This window comes from Ursus americanus, chromosome X, assembly GCF_024610735.1.
Source record: "Ursus americanus isolate L20-20 chromosome X, mUrsAme1.1.p, whole genome shotgun sequence".
NCBI classification, from domain to species: Eukaryota; Metazoa; Chordata; class Mammalia; order Carnivora; family Ursidae; genus Ursus; species Ursus americanus.
In genome coordinates, this window is record NC_142164.1 from 61,235,438 (window position 1) to 61,261,231 (window position 25,794).

Here is a 25,794-nt window from a genome sequence, read left to right on the forward strand (position 1 = left end):
TTTGCTTTAAAGCGGGTTGAATTTTCTAATTCTGAAAAAGCTGTAGGAAGTCAAGCTATAACTAAATTTTAAATTTCAATTCAGTATATTCTCTTGGGTCTTTGAAATAAATTATCAAAGTGCCTTTTCTCTTGCCTTACCTGACTTTTTTTCTACTTTCAATGAAGGGTTCATGTGCACGTGCACGTGCGTGCACACACACACACACACACACACCCCAGAAAGAACTCAGATACAGACTAAACTTACTAACATCTTTCAGCTAAAAACAACACCTCCTTTTGAAAAAGGCATGACAATGAATGTAGGAAATTAAAGTTGGACATAGCACAGAGAAAGTTAAACAGATCAAATTAGGAAAAGTTTAAGTATCTATGTTCAAAGATGATACTGCCATACTTTGGTGTAAAACAAATTATATCTGGCCAGATACTTGCAAATCAGTCTCCTCAACATGCATGCACAATGAGTCTGATGGAAATGGATGGATTAACCTGAAAAGTTTCATATCATAACTATAAGCCAAGTTCATAAAAAGTGGGTAGAGCATGAGCAATATAAAAAGACAAAAGGAAATAAAATGCCGGTTGAACAGAGAGAGGAAAAATTGTGTGTGGGAGCAGGAAAGCAGGTTTGCCCAGTCAGAACTGAGGGTGCAGGTGGGAATATCACAAAAGATACAACAACATATCCTTACATTCACACAGCACAATTCTGTTTACAAAGGAGTGCTTCATAAATTATTTCATTAGAGACAGCAAGTATATTCATTAAGCAATTCATTAATTTGATATACATTAAAGAGAACATCGTTGGCACCAGACAGACTTGGATTTGAATCCAAATTCTGCCCCTTAGTAGCTGTGTGACTTTCAGCAAATTGTTTGATCTCTCTGATGTGCAGTTTTCTCATTTAAAAAATACAGGTAACTTTTACTCATGGGACTGCTGAGAGGAATATTATGAGGTAACACATGTAAAGTGCTTAGCACATAATTCCATCTCTTCTTCACCTTACTAATATTGCCAAGTTCCTAGTATCTTCTAGGTTCTGTGCTAGGCCCAACTGGGGATACAAAGGTGAATGAATATGACATAGGCTCTGCCTTCAAGGAGTTCAGCATTATTAGGTTTCCTTTTATAGATAAGGAAACAAAGGCCCAGAAACACAAAATAATTTGTCCAAAGTACAGTTTGTTAATAGCAGAATTGGAACTTAAATTCTAGACTCCTGGGGCGCCTGGGTGGCACAGCGGTTAAGCGTCTGCCTTCGGCTCAGGGCGTGATCCCGGCGTTCCGGGATCGAGCCCCACATCAGGCTCCTCTGCTGGGAGCCTGCTTCTTCCTCTCCCACTCCCCCTGCTTGTGTTCCCTCTCTCGCTGGCTGTCTCTATCTCTGTCAAATAAATAAATAAAATCCTTAAAAAAAAAATTCTAGACTCCTGTCTCAAAGTCAGTACTCTTTCCACTACAAGACAATACATCAAGAAAGAATATTATCCTGGGGCGCCTGGGTGGCGCAGTCATTAAGCGTCTGCCTTCAGCTCAGGGCGTGATCCCAGCGTTCTGGGATCGAGTCCCACATCAGGCTCCTCCGATAGGAGCCTGCTTCTTCCTCTCCCACTCCCCCTGCTTGTGTTCCCTCTCTCGCTGGCTGTCTCTCTCTGTCAAGTTAATAAATAAAATCTTTAAAAAAAAAAAGAAAGAATATTATCCTACATTTGTATGGCACTCTATAATTTATAAAGTACTTTCATATATATTATTTCACTTGATACTCTTAACCTATGAGTTAGGGCAGATATCATCATCATTTTACTGATGAGTATGCTTAAATAGAGTAAGAAAACTGATGAAACTCCTTAAAATCCTCGAAGATCTAAATTTCATCTGTTGGATTACAGAAGAGCCTCAAGGTGGGAAGTGAGATTCAAGTGATGAACTTGGGACTACCACGGCTGCTGAATGTTGTAGGTATTGAGAAGAGAAAAGGGGCTAGAAATAGAAGTGGTTTGGGTAGGTTTCAGGATGGCCATATTGTAAAACTCCACATCATAACATCTATAGACTTATATATATTTTAATATTTATAGACTAACAATGTGACTGCTGCCCCCTGGAGTTGTGTAAGACAACAGCCCTAGATGAAATAAAGTAGAAGTCCCCAACCTGCAGATCAGGATCTACTGGTAGGTCTAGAAACCTTGCTTCATGGAGCTCCAAGGTGGTTTCCAATAATGTTTTCTCCACTCTGCTATATCCCCTTTCTGTCACACATCCCAGCTATCCCAGCTAATATTCCCAGAGTGAAAGCGAGAACAGTACAGCCAGCAACTACTTCTCAGGAACTACAATGACTGTATCTGCCCTGGTCTCAAGATTCAGATTAAAAGAAGGTCCTCCAGGGTCACCTGGCTGGCTCAGTTGGTAGAGCACATGACTCTTGATCTCAAGGTTGTGAGTTCATGCCCCACATTGGGCGTGGAACCCACTTTTAAAAAAATAAAGAAAAAGAAGGTCCTCCATATAATAAGGTTGGAGATCACCCTAATAAAGGATTGGGATGAGACAAAAATGGTCTTGTGTGATCATTTCTACTTATCTGGCAGAAAAAAATTCTAGCAAGTGCCAGAATAATACTGTTAAACCTTCTTAGAACATGATCGTACTTAAGTTAAATTTTCAAAGGTAACAAGAGACAAAAGGCAGGTCATAACAGGCATTCATTTGGCAATCCACTCATGCCTTGAGAGAATACTAAAACAGATTATAAACAATACTTACTATATAAGCTTTTGACCAAGTTGTGATTAGGTAAAATACAAAACTAGGACACAATGGTCTAATCAGATGCTTCAAATATAGAAGATAATCTGAAACTGACCAGATGCTTCAATTGTAGAACAAAACCTAAAATGACCACTGGTAGTCTTCAAGTGGCTGAGTCAAATAACTGCAGTTAAGTTTCTTTTCCTCATATTTGGACAAAGGAAACACACTATTCATAAAGAAACAGAACTGAAAACAAAGGCTAGGCAAATGCACTGTATTTTGCTTGAAGATATTTCTGATGGCATTCTACCAACCATCACAGAATGTATTTCTTTCTCTTTCCTTGCCTAACCTCCTTCTACTTCTGACTTCTTGGACTTCCCACTGGCACTTCATGTACACATTGCTCTCTAGTGCTACTTGGTGCTACTAGCGTTACTGATCCCAGCTGCTCTACGTAAATACCACTTTATTGCTTACATAGTTGTATCACGAAGAAAACTTAATACAAAATTCTAAACTCGTGGCGGGGGCACCTGAGTGACTCAGGTGGAGTCTTGATTTTGGCTAAGGTCATGATCTCAGGGTCATGAGATTAAGCACTGAGCCTGCTTAAGATTCTTTCTCTCTCCCTCTCCCTCTGCCCCGTCCCTCACGTGCACACTCTCTCTCAAAAAGAAAGAAAGAAAGAAAGAAAGAAAGAAAGAAAGAAAGAAAGAAAGAAAGAAAAAATTCTAAACTCAAGGAACAGGGACGCCTGGATGGCTCAGTTGGTCAAGCTTCTGCCTTCAGCTCAGGTCACGATCCCGGGGTCCTGGGATCGAATCCCATGTCAGGCTCCTTGCCCAGCAGGGAGCCGCTTCTCCCTCTGCCTGCTGCTCCCCCTACTTGTGCTTTCCCTCTCTCCATCAAATAAATAAATAAAATCTTTAAAAAACAAAAAATAACAATAAATAAAATAAACTCAGGGAACAAACTAGAATGAAAATGGGATCAAATCGAGGCCTATGACTCCAAAGCCCATGCATGCTAACTCTCTCCAAAACACTGTATCCAAGGAATTTACCACAGATTAAACAGCTCCTCAAAGCATTCAAAAGATGGCTGTATTAGAAAAACCTAGTCTTCCTTCTCATGTTTCTCCTTACCTCCCATACTACTACCACACTCACAACATTTCTGGCACCAGATATGTGGCAGTTTTCCCCTACCAAGCAATTCTCTGTGACACCAGCTAGGTGTCCTAATTTAACTCAATTCTGACACCTATCTACCTAGAGATAGGGTCAGATCCCACAGATTAAGGGCTTAATCCCACAAGACTGTTCCCACCCCACTTTCCACAGACTTAAATAGCTATTCAAAGCATTCAAAAGATGGCCCTCATCTATCCCTTTCAATACTCTTCCCCCAACATAAAATCTCTACTACAATCAGGCAAGTACCTCACTACCATATAGTCCATGCTTGCCATTTCTTTCTATGATTTTGTTTAGACTGGTCCCCTCACCTGGAACGCTCTCTTCCACATATTTAAATCCTATCACCTCGCTCATCTGTAAACCCCAGAAAAGCAGGACCATATCTGTTGTATACACAATCATATACCCAGTACCTTGCAAATGGCAGCTACTCAAATAATTGCTGAGTTAGTAAATGAACCCACCTCCTCCATGAAAAGCACGTCAAATACTCATACCCTCTTTCTGAATTCTGAATACACTTGGAATCAGCATCATAGTTTAGTACCTAATTTCTCTGTAATTGTTTGGTATTAGATTTCTTTCTCTGTTTAGACATTGGAGCATATACCTTATGCTTCTTTGCATATCTTACAGAACCCACATAAACACTAGATATACAGCAAGCACACAATAAATGTGTATTCACTGGCATGCTAATGTAATTTATAAAAACTCAACTTACATACAACTTTGTAAGAATGCAGCTATTTTGCAGAGTAGGTCAGACCTACATAAAGCCTTTCCCTCTGTCTGTATTTTATATTTCAGAGATCATTCAAAAGTATGTTTCAGCATTTGGCTATTAGAGAAATAATCCAGAAAAGCTCAATGGCCCAGAGTCTGTAGCTCACAAGCAGACCGTCATGAGTTTTCTCGGTGGTGAAGCAGAAAGAGTAAGTACATCAAGGTGATCTGACTTGCTAGCTGTTACAATGAGTTTTGAGATGTGATGTTAGCATACTGTAGGTGTAATGTAGGCTACTATGCCCTTCCAAGCTGAGTTTTCCATTTTCTGTGGTGTAATTTAGAAACTGAATATTGCTTGCAGGTACTGACTGATTAGTATATTCCTCCTATAGTCCACCCAATTTATAGTACTGCAAAGCTAAAATTTATGATTTTATTATATAGGTGGCTAACATTACTTTTACAGTAAATAATTTTTATTTATTTTATATTTTTTAAAGATTTTATTTATTTGACAGAGAGAGAGACAGCCAGCGAGAAAGGGAACACAAGCAAGGGGAGTGGGAAAGGAAGAAGCAGGCTCCCAGCAGAGGAGCCCGATGTGGGGCTCGATCCCAGGACTCTGGGATCACGCCTTGAGCCGAAGGCAGACGCTTAACGACTGCACCACCCAGGCGCCCCATACAGTAAATAATTTTTAAAAGAATAATGGTAACTAAACTTTATTGTGTGTTTACTACCTGCCAGGCACTGCTCTTAGGGCTTCACGTATATTAACTCATTGACAGTCCTCTGAGGTAGGTACTGTTAAATCATTTTGTATTTTCCTAATGTCTGAAATATATGTATTAAATAAACATTTTTTCCTTTTTTGAATAAACATTCTTTCTTTTACAAAAAAAAATAAAATACACACAAAGACCATTTCTTTTCTCTTCCTGGGAGACTTAGAAAATACAAACAAAATAAGACTAAACACCATTTTAAACATTAGGTCTTTCAGCAGATCTTTAAATAATGTACTACCTAAAAACAAAACTATGAGGGGCGCCTGGGTGGCACAGCGGTTAAGCGTCTGCCTTCGGCTCAGGGCGTGATCCCGGCGTTATGGGATCAAGCCCCACATCAGGCTCCTCCCCTATGAGCCTGCTTCTTCCTCTCCCACTCTCCCTGCTTGTGTCCCTCTCGCGCTGGCTGTCTCTATCTCTGTCGAATAAATAAATAAAATCTTAAAAAAAAAAAAACTATGAGTCTTTACTTACAAATTTAGTTTGAATGTACCAAGGAAATTTTGAGCTACCAATACTTTGTTATCATCAAATCTATTTGTTCATTCATACTTTCAAAGAAGATAAATATTTTTCCCTTTAGGACAAACAAGGAACTTAATTCCAATAGAGCTAATTTTGCTCAAATGTCTATGTACTTTAAAAAAATACAGTTCCTTTAAGTAAGGTAAGAACAAAGGTTCTAAAACCAGACTGACTGGCTTTAAATCTCAGCTTAGCCACTTGCTAGGTCTAGAAATAAAATTTGGCCCTATGAAAGAATATGTCAGCTCCTACTAAAGTGCAAACTATAGACAAAGTACCAGATTTATTTTTTCACACTAGAGGAAGGATCAGTTCTAGTCTCCTTCATTTACGTGCAAAAAAAAAAAAAAATTCAAGATCCCATGACTTAACACTTCCCCTAAAGTTAAGAAACAGGCACTTGTGGGTTATTTTTGTAATAAACACACTGGACACACTCTTATGCAATCTTAATCATACCCTAAATTCAAGGTCAAGTAATATACTGCACTAAATAAATTATTCTTTTTTCCATCATCATACAATGAATTTAAGGTTACTAAAATTCATCCTACAATCACTTAGCTAGAAACAGAGGAGACAGATAAAACACTCTGCTTTAGATGGACAATACTTGAAGATATATGACACCAATTTGATTGCTAATACGTAAAAACCCACTTACAGGTGTGATTAGGAATTAATACCAAGGGCGCCTGGGTGGCTCAGTTGGTTAAGCGTCTGCCTTCGGCTCAGGTCGTGATCCCAGGGTCCTGGAATTGAATCCTGAGTCGGCCTCCCTGCTCCACAGGAAGTCCACTTCTCCCTCTGACTATCAACCCATTCGTTCCCTCAAACTCTTTCTCTCTCTCTAATAAATAAAATCTTTAAAAACAATAAATTAATACCAAGATATTGTGGTTATAAGTCTGACCTAAAAACTGATATTTAGAATTAACAGTGAAATGGCATAGTAAAAGAAAAGAAAGAATTTACTGGCCAAAATGAAACTGGCTGTATCTAAATAATTTAATATTAATAGTAGTGTTTTAATAATATTTATTAATAATCAATACAATATACATTATATTAATAGCATTATTATTTTATTTTTTTCTATTTTTCCATTTTTTTGTTAGGCTATTAATCTTTCTTTCTTCTTTTTTTTTTTTTTACTGGGCATGGAGCCCAACACAAGGCTTGAACTCACAACCCTGAAATCAAGACCTGAGCTGAGATCAAGAGTCGGACACTTAATCGAGTGAGCCACACAGGAACCCCTTAATAGCATTATTATTGATTGATTTAATAATTCAATTAGAACTCTTAGAGCAAATAATCTTATTGTCACCAAAAAAAATAGATACCTCCTTTTTTTCTTACCATTGAAAGTGCGAGGATCAACAAAGGAGATAACACTTGGAAGTCCTTTATAACCAAGCTCTTTGTAACCTTTTGTTAGCTCAAGGATCAACCCTTAAGTATCCTCATGACACTAGAAGTCAGCTACAGGGGCGCCTGGGTGGCTCAGTCGTTAAGCGTCTGCCCTCAGCTCAGGGCGTGATCCCGGAGTTCTGGGATCGAGCCCCACGTCAGGCTCTTCCGCTAGGAGCCTGCTTCTTCCTCTCCCACTCCCCCTGCTTGTGTTCCCTCTCTCGCTGGCTGTCTCTCTCTCTGTCAAATAAATAAAATCTTTAAGAAAAAAAAATAGAAGTCAGCTACAAATTTATTCTAAACAGTCCTGAGAATTTTCTTTAAAGAGCTCTCCACTGTGGAATTCTTTCTCTCTGTTCTTATGTCTCTGATGACAGGTTTTCAGGTCTTAACAGAAGCCCTCTTAATGCTCTCCTCTCTTGAATGGCAGGTAGCACACTTCAGATGAACACTCAAGCGAGTGGAAACCATCTTCTTCGTAATTCCAAGAATATACAATGCCCTGCAAACTCGCAGGTCGGAGTGGAGGAGGGAAGTAATTCCAGTATTATTCCCTCCCAATCTTTGGCTGGGACATCAAATGCACAAGCAGGATCAGCAACAATTACAACAGCATAAAACAAAAACACTTGTTTAAAACAAAACAAAATCAACTAAGGTTAAATGGCCAAGTTAAAACAATTTCCCTAAGATGGAAAATAACCCATTAATTTCAGTTAGTAAATCATGAAAATGTACTCCTGAGTATACATCTGGAAAACTGGACTTCTGCACTACAGAATTATAGAGTAAAAACAGGTTTTAAAAAACATAGCTGTATAATTCTAAATGTAGACAGAAAACATGAAACAAAGTGCAACTAACTGGCTCAAAATGGGGATATTTTATCCTCTTTTCCTTCAAGGAAAGAAATACCTGTGAAAACTAGTGTAATCTACCAATATCCCACACATTTAATCCCACAAAGATATGAAAATCATTTCAATTTTCTAACAGTGCTGGAGAAACTAGGAACATATTTATGAAACCAGAAACATCCTACCCTTTCACTCTAATAAAACACATTTTAAAAGTATCGTGATAATTTTCTTGCCATACTACTTCAACAAGTAAGCAAGTTATATCACATTAAATCGACCTGAAGACTGAGATTTGTTCGTAAAAATCATGATTGCTGGGATGGTAAATTGAACCAAAATAGGCCTGTTGCCGGTCTCTCCCGCCCACCTCCCCCCTCCAACCACATTTTGATTTATGTCCTAAGAAAGACCACGGTTTAAAAACGAAACTCTGTAAAATCTTTTAAAAAGATGAGTAGAGGGAATTTTAAGACAAAACTCCCAAATATTATTCTCACCTGTTCCAGTGCCTGTATCACCTCAGACAAGTCCCTCCTTACAATTTAATTTCCCAACTGGCAAATAAACATTATTTTCACTCATTGGGATGTGTCAAAAGTCTTGATTACAGTTTGTCAAATATTTTTAAATATGTAGATAAAAGAAACTATAATGAGGAATTTACAAAAGGAATGTGTTGCCTTAAAGCCCTGACAGAAGTAAAAACTGTAGTGTGTTAGTTGGGGTTATTTTTGCTTATCACTCTCTCTCATTTTCAAATAAATTTTACTACTTCTCCATACATTTTTCAAGGAAAACAACCTTCTGCATTAGAGATCAGAGATGTTAACCTAATCTTTGGAGGGATTAGTTAATCTAACTCTACCTAGAGGCCAAGAATAAAGATCTTCCTAAGACTAAGATTGGAAAAGAATCGTTTCTATCAGGTTAAGAAGACTAGTACAGAACTCAATTTGGAGGAGAAAAGAAAATGCAGAAACTCCTTGAGGAAATTCTGGAACAGCTTCTGGCTTCAGACAATGATGTTATTCATTCCCAGCAATTTAAAAGTTGATTCCAAATTACATTTAAGTCCTAACAGTCAATCAAAATTAAAATATAGCAAGATTTAAAAGGGAAAAAGAGAGAGAGAGACAAATCAAGAAAAAACAGACTCTTAATTATAGAGAACTGATGGTTACCAGAGGGGAGGAGATGAGGGAATGGGGTAAATAGACAACCGGGATTAAGGAGTGCATTTGTCTTGATGATGTATGGAAGTTTTGGATCACTATAATGTACACCTGAAACTATATACTACTGTATGTTAACTAACTGGAATTAAAATAAAAACTTAAATAAAAAAATATATAGCAAGCTTTATTTTTTTCTCTTTTAAATTTGAGTTTACATCAGAATTAAGACTCATACATTAACACTGTTTTTGTCATTTCATGTATTTTTTCTCTATATAAGCTTTTTTGTTGGCTGGAGGGTAGCTGGATATGGTTGTAAGCTTACCAGTTTTATATTCTGTATTTTTTTCCTTTAATAGTAATATCTTAGAGGCTGTGGCTGTGTTAGAAATAGGGATTTTGATGTACCATGTGTTGTTGGATGTCCTGCGTCTTTCCAGGCCCCGAAGCCTTTGCTCATATTTTTTCCTCTACGTGGGCCACCCTCCCCTACCTCCATTCCTGCAAAGTTAAATCCTATCCATTTTCAAGGCCCTCCTCAAATGCTCCCTTCCCTGAATTCTCATAACACTTCTCTGATACACAATGTTACTGAGATTGAAAGGGACTATCTGCCTTTCCTCCTACATTGTGAGACCCTCTAGTCAAAAAACACCCTCTCATATCATGAAAGTAGACACAAGAAAGTTTCAAAAATAAAATCTCCGTTCAAAATATCCTTTAAAAAGGATGAGAGGGGCGCCTGGGTGGCTCACTTGGTTAAACCGAGGACTCTTGATTTTGGCTCAGGTCAGGATCTCAGGGTTGCAAATGGAGCCCCACCTCTGGCTGGGCTCTGCACTCAGCACTGAACCGGCTTGTCCCTCTCCCTCTACTCTTCTCCCCGCTTGCACGCTTGCTCACTCCCCCTCTCTTTCAAATAAATAAATTAAATCTTTTAAAAAATTAATAAAAAGGATGAGATAAGCAGTCTATTCCATTAGCGGGGCTGCTAGAACCCACTGTCTTCATAAGTGAACTCAACTAATTTGACTGATAACTCATTTAAGGCCAGAGACTCTGTCCTGTTTCTTGTGTATACCCCCTGCCACCCCACACCTCAATATCACCCAATTCAATGTCCTGCGCACATTAAGACTCAATACAAAACCATATTACTGTAGATGAAGACTCTAAAACAAAAATCAGATGCTAAAAATATGAACTTGTGAAACAATAAATGAGTTGTTGGTGCTTAGGATAACCTCAACGTCTACAACAAAGTATCAAAGAGAAAGATGCCACAGGGATGGACAGTATCTTTACTGGGAAGGGGGCAGAATGAACAAAATGAAATGGAAATAAGAGTGTTCTCTCAGTTTAGCTTATGCTCCAAGAGAAAGCAAGAAGCAAAATAATATTTTTGACATCATTTCATTAATGGTCATCAATCCATATGACTTCAAATACCGGGTACGGACGTTCCTGTACCTTCAACTAATTAGGTTAACATGGGCCATTGGATGATCAGGACACTTTCTCAGGAGGGTGCAAGAAAAGTGACATGGGTCAGGACTCAATCTCCCCTCCATTATCCCCTGCTGGGAAGGTAAAACATAAGTGTGGTAAACACCTGAGCTGTGAAGAAGTCAGAGTTTGGAGACTGTACCTGATTAAAATGACTCCTCTACACTCGGTAGTAGAGACTGACAGTACAGAACACCTCTCCAGTAGAAGGGGACGACAGGAAGCCGATATAGGACTTACCGGTTTTTTCTTTCCTATGGTTAAACCTCGTAAGCTACGCAGTCCGTGGCAGCAGCAAATCCACGCGCAGGTTCCAATCTCACACGCACCAAGAAGAAACTGTAGTGGTGGCGTGGGGGGGGAGGCGGCTGCGGCGCCGAAGACAGCGGCGGCGGCGGCGGCGGCGGCGGCGGCGACGGCGGCGGCACTCCCACGGCTTCTCTTCCTCCACCCACTGTCGCCCGGGCCTGCGGCCTTTACCCGTCCTTTGCTCACTCCCCCCACTTCCGGGTGACGCCCAGGCCGGAAACGGGGCCTGAGATGCAAAGAGAGGGACGCGTCACGTGAAGAGGGACGCGAACCCCAGAGTTGAGTTTCTCCCGCCCCCTGCTGCCCCTGGGTTGACACGCAGCCTCCGGTGGAAGTCTTTTTTGGCGCAGCAGAGAGCCCTCCTTTCTCCCTTCACCAAAAACAGAACAAAACAAAATCCCACCAAAACTTGTGTCATCTGTAGTTTCCTAACCTCGAGCCATGAAGTACCATAGGCCTCTTCGTAAATCATCTTCTGCATAGTTCAGCCTTTCCCAGCATGAAATTAACGTGCCTGCTGTTACTGTGTAGCCTAACTCCGGATGCAAAAATGCCAGAACTACGAACTTGGCACTCGTCCCTCCATTCAAAAATTATCTCAAAAAATGTTATGACTTTTTATTCGTGCTTTTTAATTCATAACCTTTACGTGTGTGTTGGAGCTGGGGCAGGCATCTCACATCACATTACCTTCATGTCGCCAATCTAAAGCTTTGAACCATTTGCCCATTTATCCATTCACTTGTCCATCACCTTAAAAACCTAGAGGATTCCAAGGATGCAAAGAATATTAGAGTATCTACCACCATAAATTTAGAAAGAAATGAGATGCATAAAATGTATACGATGCAATAAATGATCCAGAAAGCATTTGAGAAAAATGTATTTTTAATCCTGTTTTTCCATTTTCACATTTTAAAAAATAGCAAAATCCTAAGATTTTTAAAACAATATTAACAGTAAGAGGAACAGGCTCCGTTTCACTAAATTCAGTGAGATGTGGTCTTTTCATATTTCCTTTCATTGATTATCTGTCATGAGATGTATGGGGAAATTAATTAATTATATTTTCAGCTGGAACCGTTTGAACCCAGTTCCCATAAGAAAAGTATCAAGTCCTTTTTATATAGATTTTGTCTTAGAGAGAGAGAGCACGAGTTGGGGAAGGGGCAGAGGGAGAGGGAGGGAGAGGGAGGGGGAGGAGAAGCCCACTCCGGGCAGAGCAGGGCTGGATCCCAGGACCCTGAAGTCGTGACCTGAGACTAAGGCAGATGCCCTAGGCGCCCCTCCAGTCTAATGTTACCAAACTCAAAGTAGTACATGAAGTATAAATATTAAATTAATATTTGTAAAAGGCTTAGGGAAATGGCATAAACTAACCATATTTGTTAAGTAAACCAATTATATCCCACCTGTTGTCAAATTCCTATTAAGCCTTGACAAGCCACATTTAAAATTGCCCACAGATCTAAATTTTAGGCCTACAATTAAGTATTTCAGAAAGAATTAGTCCTTCCCCCTCTATAACCATCCACATTAAGTATCGAGACTACTAACCTTCCCAGCCATTAAGTTGTAATTGTCAATCAATGTGCACAACCTTAAGTCACAAATTCAACCCCAAGTTTAAAATCTTAAAAATCATATCACATGGGGACACCTGGGTGGCTCAGTTGGTTAAACGTCTGCCTTCAGCTCAGGTCATGATCTCATGGTCCTGGGATCTGGCCCCACGTTGGGCTTCCCTACTCAACAGGGAGCCTGGTTCTCTCTTTCCCTCTGCCCCTCTGTTTGTGCGCGCTCTTGCTCTCTCTAATAAAATCTTTTTTAAAAATCACATCACATGAAATTAACAGGGCTTTTAAGTGGGCTTCCAATTATTAGTAAGTTCGTTTGTAACTACAATATTAACACAGTTAAGCTTTCAAAGAAATAAAGTCAGAAACCATAAATAAAGCTTTATCAGTTTCAAATTTACCAGCTCATTTTTATGTAAAGATTATGAGCTGCAATATACATCCTTAGTCATTGAAACTTTCCCTCACTTTAAAACACCTCACATCTCTAAGTGCATCATCCCTACACCCCCTTATCAATGCACAAGCGTACCAACAGTTTTATACTCTTAACTGAGCCTTCAAATAGAAGGAATGTCTTCAAGTAATCAGGTTTTCTGGTGCTGAGAAGATAGTAGGTGCCCCAAAAATGCTTATAAAGTGGTATTAATATCTCCAATAAAGCCAAGTCACAAGGGTGAGAACTCATTATCTGTGCCTCTACAATTACTATAGTACCTAGTTCTAAATAAGTTTAATGAATTTATTTTTTTAAAGATTTATTTGAGAGAGTGAGCACACAAGCAAGCCTGAGGAGGGGCAGAGAGGAGAGAATCCACAGGCAGGCTTCCCACTGAGCACCGAGCCCGACCTGGGGCTTGATCTCACAACCCTGAGATCATGACCCGAGTGGATACCAAGAGTCAGGCGCCGAACCGACTGAGCCACCCAGGCGCCCGAGTTCAATGAATTTAAAAGAACAGAAAACCCATAGTAACATAACTTAAACTAAGAATGGCATTTATGACATTCACCCTAATTTTAAAAAATACATCATAGCCCTCCAACAAATAACATTTAAAGGACTGGCAATGCAATTCAGTAATGTGGCGGGATACAAAATCAATGCTCAGAAATCAGTTGCATTTCTATACACAAATAATGAGACCGAGGAAAGAGAAATTAGGGAATCCATCCCATTTACAATAGCACCAAAACCCATACATTACCTTGGAATTAACATAACCAGAGACGTAAAGGATCTATATTCTAGAAACTATAAATCACTCTTGAAAGACATTGAGGAACACACAAAAAGATGGAAAAATATTCCATGCTCATGGATCGGAAGAATTAAGAGTTAAAATGTCCATGCTACCCAGAGCAATCTACACTTTCAATGCTATCCCGATCAAAATACCGAGGACATTTTTCAAAGAACAGGAACAAATAGTCCTTAAATTTGTATGGAACCAGAAAAGGCCCCGAATCACCAAGGAACTGTTGAAAAGGAAAAACAAAGCTGGGGGCATCACAATGCCAGATTTCGAGCTGTACTACAAAGCTGTGATCACAAAGACAGCGTGGTACTGGCACAAAAACAGACACATAGACCAATGGAGCAGAATAGAGAGCCCAGAAATGGACCCTCGGCTCTTTGGGCAACTAATCTTTGATAAAGCACGAAAAAACATCTGGTGGGAAAAAGACAGTCTCTTCAATAAATGGTGCTGGGAAAATTGGACAGCTACATGCAAAAGAATGAAACTTGACCACTCTCTCACACCATACACAAAGATAAACTCCAAATGGATGAAAGACCTTGATGTGAGACAGGAATCCATCAAAATCCTAGAGGAGAACATAGGCAGCAACCTCTATGACATCAGCCAAAGCAACCTTTTTCATGACACATTTCCAAAGGCAAGAGAAACAAAAGATAAAATGAACTTGTGGGACTTCATCAAGATAAAAAGCTTCTGCACAGCCAAGGAAACAGTCAAAAAAAAACTAAGAGGCAGCCCACGGAATGGGAGAATATATTTGCAAATGATGCTACAGATAAAAGACTGGTATCCGAGATCTACAAAGAACTTCTCAAACTCCATACGTGAGAAACAAATAAACAAATCATAAAATGGGCAGAAGATATGAACAGACACTTTTCCAATGAAGACATACAAACGGCTAACAGACACATGAAACAATGTTCAAAATCATTAGCCATCAGGGAAATTCAAATCAAAACCACACTAAGATACCACCTTATACCAGTTAGAATGGCAAAAATTGACAAGGCAAGAAACAATTGCTGGAGAGGATGTGGAGAAAGGGGATCCCTCCTACATTGTTGGTGGGAATGCAAGTTGGTACAGCCACTCTGGAAAACAGTGTGGAGGTCCCTTAAAAAGTTAAAAATTGAGCTACCATATGACCCAGCCATTGCACTACTGGCTATTTACCCCAAAAATACAGACGTAGTGAAGAGAAGGGCCATATGCGCCCCAATGTTCATAGCAGCATTGTCCACAATAGCCAAATTGTGGAAAGAACCAAGATGTCCTTCAACAGACAAATGGATTAAGAAGTTGTGGTCCATATATACAATGGAATATTACTCGGCTATCAGAAAGAACGAGTTCTCAACATTTGCTGCAACATGGAAGGCACTGGAGGAGATAATGCTAAGTGAAATAAGTCAAGCAGAGAAAGACAATTATATGATTTCTCTCATCTATGGAACATAAGAACTAGGAAGATCGGTAGGGGAAGAAAGGGATAAAGAAAGGGGGGTAATCAGAAGGGGGAATGAAGCATGAGAGACTATGGACTCTGAGAAACAAACTGAGGGCTTCAGAGGGGAGGGGGGTGGGGGAATGGGATGGACTGGTGATGGGTAGTGAAGAGGGCACGTGTTGCATGGTGCACTGGGTGTCATACGCAACTAATGAAGCATCGAGCTTTACGTCGGAAACCAGGGATGTAATGTATGGTGACTAACATAATATAATAAAAAAAACATTAAAAAAAGGACTGGCAGTGCTTCTTAAGTCACTTACCTAAATTCTTCAAATGTACAGAATTTTTGATGGGCAGACCAATTTGACAACCTGCCCACTCTAGATATTAAAACTCTGTGTTGTGCTTTGGGATAAATTAAGTGCATTTGTGAAAGGATAAAACTTTGACTCTCAGTACACTAGGAAAGTTGCAAGGTCAGAACATTGTGATGACACTAATTTGTACTTACACTACTGCTTCATTTCTGGCAGGGGCTGAGGTAGTTTTAGAATTACTGATCAGGACAAGATTAACTACAAAATTAAGTTCTAAAAGCCTCTTCAAAAATGCCAACTACCATCATCAGGTTTTACCACACAAAGCAACGTGTATGTTGGAAAATGGACAAACAGACATTTTTAAAGGTCATTATTTTTTTTGCCTGTAAGTATAGCTGACAATTATCACTTACCTGACAGAAGTGGTACAAATCATATTGAATATTACCTGTAGTCGTTAGTAATGCCAATTCAGAAATAAAAAGGTAAATAATCTAATGGAACATTGAAACTTCCTTAAAGCGTATATTTTGCTTAATCACATTTCAGAGTTACATGCATTTGAACACTTCAGTCCTATTTTAACATGCTTTCTAAATACGATAGAAAGTGTTCAAACTTTATCAAATACTGGCACTATCATGTAGTTACTAACCTTTCAATGCACTTATTTTGCAAGGACATTCAACTTTTCCTACTCAATGAACTTACTTACTGGCTTTGATGCATTTAATGAGAAAACAGGACATATTGCCATCAGAGCATTCTTCTAGTATTTCATTTAAGTAAAAATTGTTCAAATGCTGTTATGCATAAAACCTTATCTACATCAGGTAAATTTAGAGAGTCCTAAAAGGCATTTACCTTATAACTTAATGCATAGGTAAGTGAATTTAGGAATCTCTCATTTAGCTAACATAGATTACTCCACTGAAATTTCATTTTCTGCTTATTTCAGCACTATCAAACATGAGGCTTTTTACACCTTCAGCCAAGGAAGTACTGAAGTACATGGTGTAGATTTTTCTTCAGTTAGCATCATACATATAAAATCCAAAGTCATATTGAATTCAGGATAATAAATGCATCAAAAAGTTGGTGTAACTACAGAAAGCCAAAAGCAGATGTCACCACCGATAGTAGCTGGATAAGTGAAAATAAAACATATTTGACAGATTCTTTAATAGCATCATAAACATCCTAAATAAATATAATGAAAGACCCAAAGCTCTAAGATAAATGTGCCAATGGAGCCAAGAAGCTAGCTAACCTTCAGACATCCTAAGAGTTCATTTGATAGGACCACTCTTCCCTTGGGTCTTGTGACACCCCAAGTTCTCCTGGCAGGAGTAAAAAGGACTTAATACCAATTCCAAATATAAACATAAATTAGAGATAAAAGTAGTAGGCATAATGAGTATCTGGACACTCAAAGATGTGCCTAAAATAACTGTGATCAGTTATTCATGAACTGTAATTTCAGCCTACTATATAGCTGACTTCCAGGTGACAGACAGATTTTACTTTCATACTACCTCAGGAAGAAAAATTATTTAAGAAATTGTAAAGCATCTGACTTTAACAGTAACAGTAAGGTTAAATAGATGAAAAGTGATCAAGCTTGGTTTCATTACAAAGAAATAAACTGACAACAAAGGTTTCAAATGCACTTTATTTCTTCAACCATGCCATATTTTAATGGGTGCACAGTGCTTCTACTTGGCATCAACTGTGAGTTGGTTTTGAAACAATTCAGTATTACACCAACTGGGATGATTACTGATCTCTCCATTCCTTTGGGGTGACTCTGCCAACAGGGGACAGGTTCCATTCTATTCCAATTTGTGTTGCTGTCTGTAAGAATTAAAATGCTATTAGTTATAAATGTTTAAACCAGAGTCCACTCTCCCTTGGAGACTATTTCTTAAAAGTGACAAAGATATTCAACTCTACAGGTTAAAAACACACAGAAACTCAGCTGGGAAATAGTGCCTCCTCCATGCAGGCCAAAGCTAATTACTGTCCTAATTCTCTAGACCAGTACTGCTCAAAAGAACTTCCTGAGGTGCAAGAAATGTCTAGATCTTCACTAACACAATAGCCACATATGGCTATTGAGCAACTGAAACGTGGCTAGTATGACTGAGCAACTGAATTTTTAATTCAAATTTTTACTTCACATTTCTCTACTATCTCCTCAAACACTGCTTCACTCAACCACAATTACCTAAATACTGCCAAAAAGCCCTTTTAAAATATCTTTCATCAAGGAACACCACCTCCAAAGGTGCCCCTGATCATGCATTTGTTCAACATCTATTTACCCTTCTAATTACACGCACCTATTTTAAGTGTATTTAAAGAAGGTTAAAACAAGAATGAAAAGTCCCACTAATATTTTTGTTTATTAAGGCAAGGTTAATAGATATCTTTTAAGAACAACATACATTTATCCTACTTTTAACCAATAAATACATCAACTGCTAAGAAGACTGTTAAATGTAAGATGTAAAAAACTAAAATAATCAAAGCAAGTCACTGTACATCTCATCCACCAGAAATGTTGTACTCAGTTCCGGGGATAGAATTTTAGAAGAGAAACTGACTAAGTGAAGGAAGGTGACCCAAGATGGTGAAAACCCTGGAAACCATGTAACAAAAAATTATTAACAGAACTAAGGATGTTTAATCTGAAAGAGAAGATTAAGGAGACTGATATCTAATTTTTCTAGTATCTTTGGTTTCTAGTATCTTATGGTTGATACATGGAAATGGGATCAGAATTTCTTGTTGCAAGAAAATGATGGGTAGTGCACCTGGCTGGCTCAGTCGGTAGGGCATGTAACTCCTGATTTCACTGTTTTGAGTTCAAACCCCATGCTGGGTATACAGATTACTTTTAAAAAAGAAAGAAAAAAGAAAATGATGGGTAGAATATGAATGCTTAATGCTATGGAAGAAATTCCTGCACTGGGTGGGTAATTATATCAGAAAATTTCCGAAGTCCCTCCTAACTAGAAATGTATACTACTCTGTGAAAGCATTTTGAATACACAAAATAAATAGGAATGAAAAACATCTAATATAGAAAATTATCAATCAACAGTACTTACATATGCCCATACAGCAATACAGAAAGTGGCTCCACTAGCTAATACGGCATTACCATATTTGTCATGGAAATCAGGCGTCCTTTTCTGGTGGCTCTGCCTTGTCATTGTTTGTGGAATGCTTTGTACTTAAAAAAAAAAGGAATACAGAAGCGTATCTATCAATTATAAGGAAAAAAGAACATGTAATTGATATTGCTAATCAGGAAAGCAAAGGATATTAAGTTTATAGTACTTTGTGGTTCAATACAATGTTAAAACATATTGTAGCTAAGGGGCGCCTGGGTGGCACAGCGGGTTAAGCGTCTGCCTTCGGCTCAGGGCGTGATCCCGGCGATCTGGGATCGAGCCCCACATCAGGCTCTTCTGCTATGAGCCTGCTTCTTCCTCTCTCACTCCTCCTGCTTGTGTTCCCTCTCTCGCTGGCTGTCTCTATCTCTGTCAAATAAATAAATAAAATCTTTAAAAAAAATAAAAATAAAAAAACATATTGTAGCTAAAAGCAAAGTAGTATACTTTAAATGCATCACAAGTAATTTGACAGATGTATAGATATGTGAGAAAACAAATATATCAAAATGTTAATTGTATCTATCCAGTGCAGTATGTGTGTTTATCATACACTTCTTCCAAATTTTCTCTATGTCTGAAAGTTTTCATGATAAAATCTTGGGGGATAAAACAGAACAGGTGATGTCAGTAACATTCACTACAAACCTCTGGAACTTGGCTCCTATTCATTAATTTGGGTATTTAGGACTTAAATTTTCACTAGTTTACTCTGCCGTGCTCAGCAACTTACAACATAAAAGGGTAAACTCAAAATGAATTTCAAATTAAAGCATACTAAATGTTTATGACCTTAAAATTACAAAAAAAAAAACCCTCCAAAAACTAGAGTCATATGGGATAGACCAGTGATGGGTAGTAAGGAGGGCACGTATTGCATGGTGCACTGGGTGTTATACACAACTAATGAATCATCGAGCCTTACATCGGAAACCGGGGATGTACTGTATGGTGACTAACATAATATAATAAAAAATCATTTAAAAAAAATAAAAAACTAGAGTCATGTTGATTTAAAAAACAAAAATTACTAATGAGGGCACCTAGGTGGCTCGGTCAGTTAAGTGTCTGCCTTCAGCTCAGGTCATGATCCTAGAGTCCTGGGTTCCAGTCCCGGGTAGGGCTTCCTGCTGAGTGGGGAGTCGGCTTCTCCCTCTGCCCCTCCCCCTGGCTCATGATTCCCCCCCCCCCCGCCTCGATCGCTCTCAAATAAATAAATATTTTTAAAAATAAGTAAATAATTGCTAATGAATATAACACAATGCTAAGAGAAATGGCGTACATGAAAATGTGTAACATACAGACCCTGCCTTCAAGTAACCTCCAACCTAGAGGAGGATATGAGACATGTATACACAAATCACTGTGATACAAAAAAAGTAGAATATTAGCTAAGTACTCTCAACAGCAGGTAGAATTTGGTTATGTAGATGTAGGAAAGGGAAATCTTTAAAAAAGCGGAGGAAAAAAAAAGCCCAGTGTACTAGAAAACCAATTATGTTTGGCTGAAGGACGAGGTGTAGAGATAATAGGGATAAAACTAGAAAGGATAATGGAGGGCCACTTTTTTCGTAGAGGCAAAGGTTTTTGAGCAGAATGACATTAAAACTTTGCTTTACTATTATTTTAGTAGAATGTATTTTCAAACTGCCTCTCCAGGCTCTTAGGAGAGCTTGGCAAACAGCCAAGACTGCAAAATGCATATTTCCAGATTTATTTCCTTCCTACGTAACAGATCCTTACTGTTTTATTTTAAGATTTTATTTATTTATTTGAGAGAGGGCGAAAGAGCGCGGGGGCGGGGGGGGGGAGGCGGCAGAGGGAGAAGCAGACCCCCGGCTGAGCAAGAAGCCAGACGCGGGACTTGATCCGAGGACACTGGGATCATGACCTGAGCCACCCCTACGCGCCCGGATCCTTACTGTTTTACAGCCTCAAGTGGTACTTATGTAATGGAAAGCATGTATCATTTGCTCAAAGTGGAAGAGATAACAGACGCGGCTTCTGGAATATTGAAAAACCAGTTGGGCAACTATTTTTTCAGTGACTGTCAAAGCTGCTTTAGTGTTTAGAACACAATCTAGTAATGCCACTAATGACTGTGTAAACTGAAAATATGGCTAAAGAAGCTAAATGGTAATTGCTTAAAGTCACTTTTCAATGTAAAACAACTGCTCACATTACTCAAGGTCACCTTCACTGCAAATCAAGCACGGAAATGAATTTTCTCTTTCCAATCTAGGCATTCTCAATACATAAGGCTGGTCTCAAAATTCCCTTGTACCTGCCAAACTTTTAGATAAGAAAAAAATTACAATTGTTTTAGAATAAGCTAATATTCATTTAATAACAACATAAAACCTGCAGGGCCACCACCTGGGTTGTCTCCTTGAAATGAAACCAGAGAAAGAGCTAGATTTCCAGTTTCCTTCCGTCACAGTTACAGGAATTGGAGAGGAAGTTCTTCGGGGGTAAATGTACCCTCAAAGCTAAAATTTACGAAATTACTGAAGGAATGAGTAGTGCCCACCAAGAACCTCCTTCCCTGAAATCGTAGGTAAGTGAATTAAAAAAGAAAAAAAAAAACAGGGCTATGCTATGACTCTAGTAACAGAAAGTGAGCCGAGAACCAAAACAGAAACACTGGGGATTAAATTAATGCTAAGGACAGCTTCCCAATTACTTGGGGCGAGCCGGGAGACACCGCATTTAGAATTAGAAAGTCGGGATGCAGGTGGAGGGAAAGGGCACGAGAGACCACTAGGACAAATGGGTAAAAGGCGATTGGAAATTATTTGCTCACAATTTTTACTTACCTCGGAGACGACTTAGAGCAGTTCTGGCCATGGGAAACATCCTGAAGCTGAAGACAGAACGGCGCAACGGCAGCTGCTCCTTCGCTACAAACTCGTGCCAAGTCTCCTTGCAAAATGCCCTGAAAGACAAAATGGCTTTCCGCAGGGCTCTTTAATGAGATTTAATGAAATCTCGCGAGACCTGTAAAAACCCCCTATAGAAATTGTAATCCTCTTTACTGATATTAGAAATAAAGGCTTTTTGGGAAATGTAGTTTCACGCTTTGCAGGTGCGGTATTTAGTGAAGAATGAGAGAAACCCTCCCCGTCCGACCCGCGCCTTGGAGCCAGGTTTAGGGCTCTAGAAGAGAGAGCTGATACACTCATCTTAGCCTAAATCATCAAAGGCACTAACTTCAAGTTGGTGTTTAGAGGCGTGAGCTTGTATCTCCCTCCACACTAGCAGTTCTTTTGAGTTCCCCGAACCTCCTTCACTTCTCTAATTTTTGTCTCCTATTACTATATAAGAATTTGTTTAACTTTTAATTTTGAAATGATTTCAAATTTAGAGAAAAGTTGCAAGAATAGTAAAAAATTTCATAATATGTGAGTAAATATGTGATAAAGCAAATGCAACAAATCGATTGTAGAATCTTGATGGTTCACCACTATCCAAGGTTCACCATTTGGATAATGTTTTGCCACATGTGTTCCCTCTCTCTTTCTCTCTCTCTGTATATGTATGGGGGGGCAGTTCTGAACCATTTGAAAGTAACTTGCATACATCATGTACTTTTACCTGTTAATACTTGAGGGTTCATTTCCTAAGAGCCAGATATTCTCTTACATAACCATTGTACAGTTATCAAATTAAGAAATTTTAATATTGATACAATACAGCTCATATTCCAATTTCATCAGCTGTTCCAGTGTCTCTATCCAGAATTCAGTTCAGATCCCCATGTTGAATTTAGTTGTCATGTATCTTTAGTCTTCTTTAAAATTGAGTAGTTCCACAGCCTTTCTTTGTCTTTCACAGCATTAAATTTTTTTTTCTCACTACAGGTAATCTTTATTCTCTCAGTTTTACATATGAAGGAAGTGAGGTGCAGAATCCTTAAACGACTAGTAGAAGATTAAGATTAGTCAGTGGTAGGGGTGCCTGTATGGCTCAGTCATTAAGCGTCTGCTTTCAGCTCAGGTCATGATTCTGGGGTCCTGGAATCAAGCCCCGCATTGGGCTCTCTGCTCAGCGGGAAGCCTGCTTCTCTCTCTCCCACTCCCCCTGCTTGTGTTCCCTCTCTCGCTGTGTCTCTCTCCATCAAATAAATAAAATCTTTAGAAAAAAAAAAGATTAGTCAGTTGTAAGTGAAAGAACTGGTAATGGACCTTCTGACTCCACAGGTCTGTGCTCCGTAGTATTTTTGAAGAGTATAGGCCAGTTATTTTATAAAAGTTCCCACAAATTGTGTATGCTTGATATTTTCTCAAAATTAAATTCGGTTTATGCGCTTCTGGCAGAAACACTACATAACAGATATGTCTTCTTAGGGCATCTTACCAGGAAGCATATATTGTCCCATTATTGTTTCATAATTGCCAACTTTAATTTTAATCATTTGGTCCAAAGAGTGGCTTCCAAGTTCCTAAACTAAAGTCACTGTTTTTTTCCCTTTGTCATAAAATAAGTAATGTGGAAAATACATTGAGACTATGTGAATATCCTGTATTTCATCAAAATTTCACCCACTAGTTTTTGTATCCATTGATCATTTTTGCCTAAATCAATTATTAGTATGAAAGTTTCATATGGTGATTTTCTAATTTTAGCCCTTCTCCAATTTATTTGTTCATTATCAATATAGATTGGTGGATTCAGTAGTTATAATCCATTATTATCATGATTTATTTTGGTAATCAATAGTCCCAGATGTGATCAGTAGGATTCCCTTCAAGCTGTCTTATATGTATTTTTCGACATGACTTCGTTTTTTGTTTTTTTTTGTTTTTTTTTTTGAGCACGTGTTTATTTTCTAACACAAGATGTTCAAGGTTCATCTTGTACTTTCCCTGCCCTAGCACTGGAACCAGCCATTTCTCTAAGAAGCCCTAATTTCTTTTAGAGATGGCATTTAGCAATATATATTTGGTACCAGGTATGCTCGTTGATTTTGGAGTGTCATTGCTTCTAGTCCTTTCAGCAAATAGAGCCAGGAATATATGTTCTGAATGATAAATTTATACTAATATCTCCAATTCCAGTCCAAACTCCTAAAGTTCTTTTTTACTTTCCCTCATTTCATATTTATATCTCCCTTCTTCCATAGTGAGAATCCTGGTTCTCAATAACATCAGTGTTTATGCATATTATATTATACACAATAAATTTTCAGAATTGCTATGCTCATATTACTGTGAAAAACAAACCTTGAGAAGCCTGGGTGGCTCAGTCGGTTAAGCGACTGCCTTTGGCTTGGGTCATGATCCCAGGGTCCTGGGATTGAGTTCTGCACGGGGCTTCCCACTCAGCAGGGAGTCTGCTTCTCCCTCTCTCTCTGCCTGCTGCTCCCTCTGCTTGTGCTCTCTCTCTCTCTCTCTCTCAAACAAATAAATAAAATCTTTGAAAAAAAACCTACTTAGTAGAATTTAAGATTTGCTTGTAGTTTTTTTTTTTTTAGACTAATGGGATATAACCGTAGTGGTGTGTTCATAAATTGTTCAGATTAGTTTTTTTTTTCTTTAGTGTGGTTGTTTTTCATTTGAAATAGGGTCAAGCTCCCTTTTTCTGTTTATATTAAAGTTTTACCACATCCTTGCTGATAAGATTTAATTTTTTTCTAATTTTATTTTTTAAATTTTTATCTATTTATTTTTGAAGTAAGTATGGGGCTCAAACTCACAAAAAGATCAAAAGTTGCATGCTCTACCAACTAAGCCAGCCAGGTACCCCTCCAATTTATTTTAAAAATTGTGGTAAAATATACATAACATAGTACTTACCATTAATAATTATTGAGTGTACAGTTTAGTAGCATTAAGTACATCCACATTTTTGTACAATCATCACCACTATTCATCTTTAGAATTTTTTACAACTTGAAAAACCAAACAATTTGGTTTTATATTTGGATTATTTTATAGATGTTTACATTATTACAAAAGTCAAAACTATACAAACTTGTATACTTAAAGAAGTGTCATTCTCTCTCATAACTGTTCCACTCCACTTCCTGCAGATAACCAATTTCGTTAGTTTCTGGTTTAACTTTTTCTGTATTTCCTTTTGCAAAAATGGACAAATATGTGTATATTTTATTTCTTCTTCTGTTTTACACAAATGTAGCATAATATGTATATTCTTTTGTACTTTGGCTTTTTCACTTAACAATAGATCTTTAAAACCCATGCCAATTACACAACTCTTCCTCATTCCTTTTTTTTTTTTAATAGCTGTGAAATACTCCATGGTGTTTACGTATGTTGGAGGAGGTAACAAAGAGGGCTCGACTGCCAGTTGACCTGTGAGCTGGACCCAGGCAATCATATACTCCTCATCCAAACCCCATTCTGGGAATGTACATTCTGCCTACTTTTCCCACAGTGGGAGCTATTCCAACCACATAGCACTGAGAAAGTAAGTGAGACCACCTGGCAGCATACATGACTGAACCCAGTTATGGCCTCTATATAAACTTTTGAGATTCTGGTGGGGAGATTCTGGTGGGCAGGTGGGAATTTCTACTTGTTTTGCAACTGCCCAAGACAAGCCTCATGAGTTCCCTCGCTTATTAAAAACACAATCTAAGTGTCCATAGATAGATAAATGGGTAAAGTGAATTATACATGGTGGAATATTACTTGGCCATAAAAAGAATGAAATCTTGCCACTTGTGACAACATGGATCGGCCTAGAGAGTATATACTAA

The 25,794-nt window shown here is 38.5% G+C and overlaps 2 protein-coding genes across 3 annotated transcripts in view; both read right to left on the reverse strand.

Moving 5' to 3' along the window:
* Positions 1-11,492, reverse strand: part of ATP7A (ATPase copper transporting alpha) — a 151,834-nt gene extending 140,342 nt beyond the window's left edge. For both annotated transcript variants that reach the window (XM_087859794.1, XM_087859793.1), the window contains exon 1: positions 11,211-11,492. The gene's annotated coding sequence lies outside the window, so the exon portion shown is untranslated. The remainder of the gene's footprint in view (positions 1-11,210) is intronic.
* A 6,059-nt stretch (positions 11,493-17,551) lies between these two features.
* COX7B (cytochrome c oxidase subunit 7B) lies at positions 17,552-22,050 on the reverse strand. The gene is made up of 3 exons (XM_045801303.2): positions 21,890-22,050; positions 19,008-19,132; positions 17,552-17,748 (listed from the first exon to the last, which is right to left on the reverse strand). Exons 1-3 carry the CDS (start codon positions 21,927-21,929, stop codon positions 17,671-17,673), a joined length of 243 nt encoding a protein of 80 aa, XP_045657259.1. The 5' UTR covers positions 21,930-22,050; the 3' UTR covers positions 17,552-17,670.
* Positions 22,051-25,794: the final 3,744 nt, after the last annotated feature.

Bases quoted from the DNA above. Each gene is read 5' to 3' on its own strand.
- COX7B (XM_045801303.2), bottom strand. From the start codon at position 21,929: ATGTTTCCCATGGCCAGAACTGCTCTAAGTCGTCTCCGAG. The intron at 19,133-21,889 runs GTAAGTAAAAAT...TTTTTTTTTAAG, and splicing joins TGCTCTAAGTCGTCTCCGAG to TACAAAGCATTCCACAAACA. The intron at 17,749-19,007 runs GTAAGTACTGTT...TAATTCTTACAG, and splicing joins GTATTGCTGTATGGGCATAT to ACAGCAACACAAATTGGAAT.